Consider the following 8,824-nt stretch of genomic DNA (forward strand, 5'->3'; position numbering starts at 1 on the left):
AGTAGGCTACTAGGGCCTACATGTTGCCAACTGAATATGTAAGAAAGGAACCTGTTACTGAGCTTGTCTCAGAGGGACGACAGGAATGCGCGAAACTACGTATTGTTTGTTGTTAAGTTTTACCATAGAATCCGAGAAAAACTGAAACCACATGTAGGCAGTCAAAACCTACTTCTGTATTGGTTGGTTTTTATTCGACGCTCCAGGTTATCGAGACTATGGGAAGCAGTGAAAATGAAAGTTATTTCTTTGTCTTAAGTTATAATTAAGGAAATTCAACATAGGGAAGTGTGTACTAACTGCTAAGAAGAATATGTAAGTGTTTGTAGCATCCGTAACGTGTTTTGATCAAAATCATATTAATGGTAGGCCTACGTCATTGATATGTTTAAAGAAGCTCTGTATACACCCTATACACTATCGAACTATATGTGATGTGCCCATATATAGACATGATGATGTCATAACACTATCATATTTGGGCATATCACTACCATATTTGGGCACATCACAATTTTTTTTTGTCAAAGTCAACTTGTGTAGAGACAGAGCTTTAGGAAAGAAAATTGTAATACGACTCACAAACGACGGTCTTCAGCTATCGGAAACCATTTCAATATTAACTATCATGATAATTTTAATATCCTCATCAACAAATATTTTTGTTACTACTTCCTCTTTATGTATATAAATATATAAACTAAAATGTATCAACTCATGTCAGACAAATATTGCTACAGTATATAGTACTAATTTTAATTCAAATTAGCTTAACTATCCGTATCCGTCTTTTTATGTTATGTTAATTGTGTTCAATATGGATGCACCACTTCTTGTGTGTGCCACCGATGTAAAGGTGCAATTTCCAAATAAATTGATTGATTGATATCGGGAATTAAAACGGTGGTGGCGCTAAATGCCTTTTGTGTCGGAGCTGTACATGTTATCAAAACACTAGTACTGTAGTGTGTTACGGTGCTTCAGTTGGAAATGTTATGACAACACGACGCTCGTCCGGAATCAAATAATATTCATATATCATAATTTATATTATCTGTTATTAATCTATACCCGCCAGTTGGTAGTTATGGACGACACCAGCAAAGTTGAAAGTGAGGCAAGTGGCGTTAGTTCGAACGAAGCGTCTAAGACGGACCAATGTGGATGGAGAAGTTGCACACCTGATAATATTCAGAGGTTCGCATCGCCCAGGTGGCTACTATTCGTAATTTGTATATTTGTCTTTATACAAAGTAAGTTTCTTAAATTTTTCTTTAACAAATACGAAACATTAAAATATTTTACTAGGAAGTTGTCCCTATATAATTGGAGTGTTCATTCTATTGTTTAAGAAAGTTTAATTAGTGTTTGTAGAAAGTTTGTTTACACATCCATCCGTGATTATTTCACTTTCAAACGGCCCATGTAGTATAACAGAATTCAAAGCGTAATACAATCTTCTGATTCAGAATAACAGATGAAGGAAATAATAACCAGATGTAGTGGGTCACTGGTTTTAGTAAATGAATGGGATAACGGAACAATGGTCTTAGTTTGCGTGACACAACAATCATGCTTGTCCTTGTCGAATAATCGGTACCTATCAACACTTGCTCTTTTACAATAACATGGAGTAAATACTCCATAGTATTATAAGATGCGAGTAAATGTCCGTGCTAAACTGTAAGGGCTAAACTCAGTGCGGTAAACAATAACCTACCATCTGGAGACAACTTTGGGCTCATGTCTTCTTTCGAGGAAATTGGAATACGTATACCGGTATGAAATAATGGGAACGTTGTATCCGGAAAGTTCCGGCATTCAGGGAATACGAAGGCTAATGAACTCCAGACTTATTACAAGCCGACGCCGGCGTATACGCGACCATTTTATGATGATAATAATAATATAGGCTACCACATGAACAAGAAAATCAAAGCATTAACAGTTAGATAAATAACATTAAATAAAAATATAAAAAATATAAATGCAGTTTAAAAATAAAAACCATTTCAAAATAATGTAATCTCGCAGTTGATTTTATTTCCAAACTTTACCATTAAATCTGCAAGAATCTAGATTACTGTGATCATTCATATACGTTTTAACTTTTATGAATGATTTCAATAATATTTAACAACAGATATGGTGACCAATGGATTCGTGAATGTCTCGATAACCACCCTGGAACGGCGCTTTGATCTTTCAAGTTCACAAGCTGCGTTGATTTCAGGAGGCTATGACGTTGCTGCTGGCTTAGGAGTTGTTCCTGTTAGTTACTACTGTTCCAATCGCCACAAGGGAAAAGCCTTGACGGCAGGTGAGAAGATAGTCTAGGTTTTAGACGGAGTTTTGACTTAATATTAGTAAAAAAATAAATATTTTGAAACATATGGCGTTTCATACTTATACCACCTGAGCTTGTAGTTTTCTGACAAAGCGAAAAGTCGAATGGTTTGACTAACATTAAAAAGACAATCTAAAAAAAATCTAGTGATAAGACTTAGGCGTATGTTATTTCTCTTAAGTGCATTGGAGTATTGAAAACGGCTTAGAATAATGGCAGATAAGTGCCATCGAGTGTAGGGTGTATCAATATATATATATATTTGGGTGTGGTAACTCAACTCACAAAGTTTAGCTCTATTAAGCCTAATTCAATACTCTTGTTTACCACCAAGTCATAGTGTTTTGTTGTTCATGTTTGTCCGTCTTTTACTTTCTATTTTTCTTCCCGTTTTCATCTCTCGAGAGGACTTTTTATTATTTAAATAATATTTTAATAATCATATTATATTAGTAATCAGAATATTAGTTTAGATTTCATTGTTTAGAAATAACTCTATAGATGACAGTAAAAATTAACTATCCGTGCTCAATTCAACGTACGTGCATTTTTCGTTTTGTGTGTGTTTACGCGGATAACCAAACTCGTCACGGTGACGAGTTCAAATCCAGTTATATTTCACTGATTAGAAATACATTGTTGAATTTAATTCGTTACTAATTTCAGGTCTAATTTTATACGGATTCGGATCTCTTCTGTTCGCCTCTCCGCATTTCTTCGCCCCTTCCTACAATTACCAAGATACAGTTAATTCAAGTAGCTCATTTTGCTCCGTATCGTCTGATGAAACCGATGACCTCTGTGACCCGGACGATGCTGGGGATAGTAGTAGCTTATCAAACTACATATATATTTTTATTCTTGCTCAATTGGCAATGGGTCTAGCAGCTACTCCTATTTACACAATCGGCGTCGCATACCTGGATGAAAATGTTAAACATAAGGTGGTTGGCGAATACTTAGGTATGTTATTACATTATTATTTATTTTATAATTGTTTTGATAGAGTCCATATTGGTGAATTTCCTATTTTAAGCTATGTCTACACTATCAAACTAGTTTGACAACAAATATGTGACTCTTGCCCAAATATGGTAATGATGCTTAAATATGGTAGTGATATGACATCATTATGTCCATATATGGGCACAGCACATTTTTTTGTCACATAAAGTTTAATAGTAATAGACAGAGCTTAACAATAAAGAGTTCTTCACTTACGCTTGTTCTCATTCACCGATGCAGGAAAATAAGTGGGGTTATTATAAATGTTGTTGCAAAGGGTTGTTTTGTATAATAAATTGAAAGTTGAAACCTGGAGCTACCCTTTAAGACAAAAAACATCTGCCAACCGTAGTCCTCTCGATCTAAAGCTTGGTTCCCACTAGAACGTAACGGAAGGACGTAAACGCAACGCAAGCGTTTTAAACCAATGACAAGCGAAGTTATAGACAGTTAGCAATCACAAGCGAATAAGCCATCGCTTGTGATTGATCAATTCACTTTCGTTGCGTTACGTCCTTGCGTTGCGTCGCTAGTGGGAACCACGCTTTAACCAGCACTTATGCTCCACTTGTGTTTGCAAATATACAACATTTCCCGAATTATAAAATACGGAAAAATGTGTTTTAAATTGGTTTTTTTTTCAAAGGAATATTTTTAATGATGGCTATTTTGGCTGCTGCGATTGGATTTATTATTGGTGGCGCCATTTTAGATGCTTTATATGTCAATTTTATCACCGAAGGAAGGTAATTACATTAGTTATAATTTTTAGAAACAGAGATATTATTAATCTATAAAATCAGGGAAGAGTAAAATGACATGGGAAACTCAGGAACCTTACATCATTCTCCCTGATACAGTAAACAACCCATATTTTGAGAATGTAAATATTTGTTATGATGATTATCAGTTGCTTTACAATATTCGTTCTCTCATCCATACTTAATTTGCTTTCCCTAGCCCTGTTAACGTTGATAAAGACGACGATGCATGGATTGGCGCCTGGTGGCTAGCATTTGTTGTTAGCGCTTTTGTCAGTTTTCTGGCTGCTATTCCAATGAGCTGCTTTCGTGCCTATTTGCCAGGTACGTACGTTTTATCATGAAAAAATATAGTTCTCGAGTCTATAGTTATTATATAATGGCATGTTTCTGCAAACAAAACCAAATCATCAGTTATTGTTTTAAACAATAAAGTGCGCATGATCAGTTATTACCAAAACAACCAGATGCCCAATCACGACGCAATAACTTGTCCTTCAGGCCAAATGTTAAAAATTATCGCATTTATCCGATAATTATGCGATTTGAATGAGATAATTATCGGTTAATTTGTCTCGGTGGAATCAGTTAAATCCCGTTTCCACAGGCTTTTTATCGGTTAATTTTTTCCTTGTTATTCATGGCTCAATTTTAATAACTAAGGTATGAAATCATAAGGGAAATGTTGTTTAACTATTTCATTTCTGATTAACAGGTTATGAAGATAAAATTAAGGAAAAACTGCAAGCGTCACAAATGACAAATGGAAATACTGATGAGCCGATTGTGGTATCAAGAACCGACTTTGGTAAATGGAAAGATTTGCCATTAGCCACCTGGCAATTGTTGAAAAACTCGACGTATTTGTTTGTATCACTGGGTAACTGTTCTCAAGCTATCATCTTGAATGGAATCATTGTGTTTATGCCCAAGTTTCTTGAGGTTATCTATCTACTAAATGCAGGGACAGCTGCCACATTAACGGGTGTGTGTTTTGTTTATTATATTTCTAGTAGAATCATATTATTAAATGTATTGAATAAAGTATATTTAACACTATATACCAGTTAATCCTGTTCCCACTTGGACGTAACTCGGACGCAACGTGAATACGGGGCGCCGTTACTAATTTTGTAGGTAACTCACGTCTCGTCGTGTTGGGTCCAAGTGAGAACTTGATGTTAAACTACATAATATATATACAGTAGTTTCGTCGTGGCCATTTGCTGATAAGTCATCAGAAGAACAGCCTGATGTTAACAGTGTACGGTATTTTTTTTCCTTCAAAGAAAAATTAAAACAAATAGATATGGCAATTCATTCGTCCCTGCTGCAATACGATTTTATAATAAATGACATGCGCTAGTTTTATTTATTGTAGTATTTTAATCGACATTTTAGGATTTTATATTTATATTTTGTATGGCTTTTATATCGTAATTTATATATTTTATGTACAGTATCCATTTTATATTTGTATGTACTGTATTTTGAGGCCAAAGGTCAACAGAGTTTCCCCATGGGGATAATAAAGTTTTCATTGAATTGAATTTACCGCAACTGATACCGGAACAATTCACTTCGGTAGTACTGTTAGCTGAATATTTCACTTTGACGAATTATAGGTAATCGTTGTGGTAGAAGATAATTTTCCAGACATTTACTTGAAACAAAAATCTGTTAATACATTTATTAATATGGTTTATATATGAGCCCAAAAATGATTTCTAGTCACTGATACTAACATCTAACATAAACTTTCGTTGAATCGTTGATGAATATTAACTTCTTTCTTGTTATAGGTTTATTTGGAACAACTTTTGGTGCGCTGTCTACGTTTGCAGCTGGTTGGGCCGTTCGAAAATGGAAAATGGACATTTACAAAATGTTAAAGATGATCATAATATCTACTGCAGTAGCGTCTGTGGTCATGTTCTCATTTTTCCTCAAGTGTCCAGAACCTCCGTTGGTTGGTGTTTCTGAACCCTACAACGTATCATTTACCAAGTTAGTTCTTTTCCATACTCTTCGTCACAGGACTATAATACGATTTTACGGTGACATCCCTAGAGACAAGAAACAGCCTGTAGGTTTTCTTGACTCTACACATGACACCGTATAAAAATCGCCTCTAAAATAGTGTAGGCATGCACTATGTAACTTAATCGTTTTTTCTAACATTTTTTTTCAAGAAGACAATTATTTCTTTATGACGTGGGCAGTCTAAAAGTCAGTTACCATACTATATTGTGTTGGCGTGGCCTGGAAATGGTAGGCTTATGAATAAATTTCTTCGACATGTGTTAATTGATAAAATGGGTATCATAAGCGAATAATTTCCTGTGTTTTTCCTTTTGTAATTTCCTTTTTGACCCACATTTTGTTTGTATTGCAGTGATGTTAAATTAAACGCACAGTGTAACGAACAATGCCACTGCTCTGTTACATCATACAATGCAGTCTGTGGATCAGACGGGCGTGTGTACTTTGATGCTTGCCACGCCGGATGCACAGTTTATATAGAAGAGGTATATATAAACTTTATTTAGACACGAGACAACTCGTTCAATCAACATTGATTGTTTTATACAAGTTCGTGATATTACAAAAATAATCAAACACCATATAAATTCGAAAAAATTTAAAAGAAAATTACAGCAGAATCCCTTCCGTCTGACACCCCTAGGGGACACCATACCGTTACTTCCCGCGTAAACGGGAACCTCTACCCAAGTGACTCTTTTATAGGGTTGTTGCTAACAGGATTGGTGTTTTCCAACCGTTAATTGTAATGGTCAATTGACCACTGACCCAGGCTCACGTCGTATTGCACCACACCCTTCGTATATATTCATAAAAGTATCCATCCAATAAGTCCATACAATACTACCATATGGCTGATCCCCTCGTTAAATTTTAATTAGCTTTAATTTCATCTTGGTTAATAAACGTTGTGAATAATTGAATGTAGTCATCTAAATGTAGTGTTCTGATTTTATTAAAATGGGATCAGCCTTTCCCCACCCCCCACTTAAGATTGATTCCCACTATGACGCAACACAATGACGTAAGCGCAACGCAAGCGAGTTATAAAGCTTGGTTCCCACTAGAGACGCAACGCAAGTACGTATCGCAACATAAATGATTTGACCAATCACAAGCGATGAACCTGGAAACTCTGGGAACCAAGCCGTACTCATTGCGCTTACGTCATTGCGTTGTGTGCAACTGGAAATATAAACTCGGAATATCATGTTATTTTTCTTTTCTGGTTTGCAGTCCAAAACGTATGGAAATTGTACGTGTGTGTTCAGTGAAGATAATGATGAACTAGGCTCCGCATCAGATGCCGCATGTGATACCATGACGTGTACAAACCTATACATTTTTCTCGTTCTGTTTTCTGTGGCGGTCACGTGTTTTTTCCTGCCTGGTCCATCCATTGATAATATTACTCTCAGGTACAAAATCTTTATTTTTAAAAGTATAATACTTAATGTGTTTCATTTTAATAGAGTAGGCCTAATAAATACAGTAATTCCTCTTTGTTTTCAGGTGCGTCCCACATCAAAAGCGATCTCTCGTCCTAGTTTAAGTACTGTATGTGCTTCGAAATGTGTTTCATTTTAATAGAGTAGGCCTAATAAATACAGTAATTCCTCTTTGTTTTCAGGTGCGTGCCACATCAAAAGCGATCTCTCGTCCTAGTTTAAGTACTGTATGTGCTTCGAAATGTGTTTCATTTTAATAGAGTAGGCCTAATAAATACAGTAATTCCTCTTTGTTTTCAGGTGCGTGCCACATCAAAAGCGATCTCTCGCCCTAGCAGTGCAATGGGTATTGATACGATGTCTCGGTACAATACCCGGCCCGTTCTTGATTGGAAGTTTGTTCGATGTTAGTTGTATACTATGGAATAGGACGTGCGATGGTTCGCGTGGTCGGTGTCATAGGTACGATCATCCACAACTCGGTGTCTTGTTTGTTGTTTGTACCGTTGGCTTCTCTGTTTTTGCTATTTTACTTTACGGTTTAGCTTATTTTTCACATACTAAAAAAGAATCTAGACAAATGGAACAGACATCTGAAATGCTTACTAAGATAGACACTCATATATACAGTAATTATGAAATGTAGTTTAATAATAAGGTTTATCGCAAATAGCTTCTACAATGCATGATGGGAAGGGTTTGGGAGCAAACGTCACGACGCGTACGTACAAACAACAAATCACGTACGTACGCGTTGTGACGTTTGCTCCCAAACCCTTCCCATCATGCATTGTAGAAGCTATTTGCGATAAACCTTATGTGCATTCATGTATTTGTTTGTATCTAAATCCTTTAAAAATAATAAGCCTCCCCATGCAGACACAGATCCAAAAGAAGTAGAGTTTGAGGGCGGGTATCAAAGTTTTAAAATGAAAACAAGAACCGAGTGAGGTGTAATATTTGTCAGTTAAATGTCTGTTGCCGAAGTGGCATTCGTGCTAATTGTCGGTGACCGAAGTGGCATTCGGCTAATTATCTGTGGCCAAAGTGGCATTCGGCGAATTGTCTATAACCCGGTTATAGCAGGCATATTTCTTAAATTGTCTGCGTAATATAGGCCTACTGTAAACTACCGAAGTTACTAAAATCTTCGGTCAACAGTTTTTTTTTTGTAAGAAAGTTTTAATAAAACAAACGTGCAAATCATTTTATCAAAATTA

The 8,824-nt window shown here is 35.9% G+C and overlaps 1 protein-coding gene across 1 annotated transcript; it reads left to right on the plus strand.

Moving 5' to 3' along the window:
* Positions 1-37: 37 nt before the first annotated feature.
* On the plus strand, positions 38-8,762 carry LOC140060897 (solute carrier organic anion transporter family member 4A1-like). Its single transcript, XM_072107264.1, has 11 exons — positions 38-315; positions 1,079-1,253; positions 2,144-2,320; positions 3,014-3,310; positions 3,999-4,098; positions 4,313-4,437; positions 4,829-5,098; positions 5,916-6,120; positions 6,509-6,641; positions 7,393-7,574; positions 7,905-8,762. Exons 2-11 carry the CDS (start codon positions 1,088-1,090, stop codon positions 8,248-8,250), a joined length of 2,001 nt encoding a protein of 666 aa, XP_071963365.1. The 5' UTR covers positions 38-315; positions 1,079-1,087; the 3' UTR covers positions 8,251-8,762.
* The last annotated feature ends 62 nt before the right edge of the window (positions 8,763-8,824 follow it).

This window comes from Antedon mediterranea, chromosome 10, assembly GCF_964355755.1.
Source record: "Antedon mediterranea chromosome 10, ecAntMedi1.1, whole genome shotgun sequence".
Lineage (NCBI taxonomy): Eukaryota > Metazoa > Echinodermata > Crinoidea > Comatulida > Antedonidae > Antedon > Antedon mediterranea.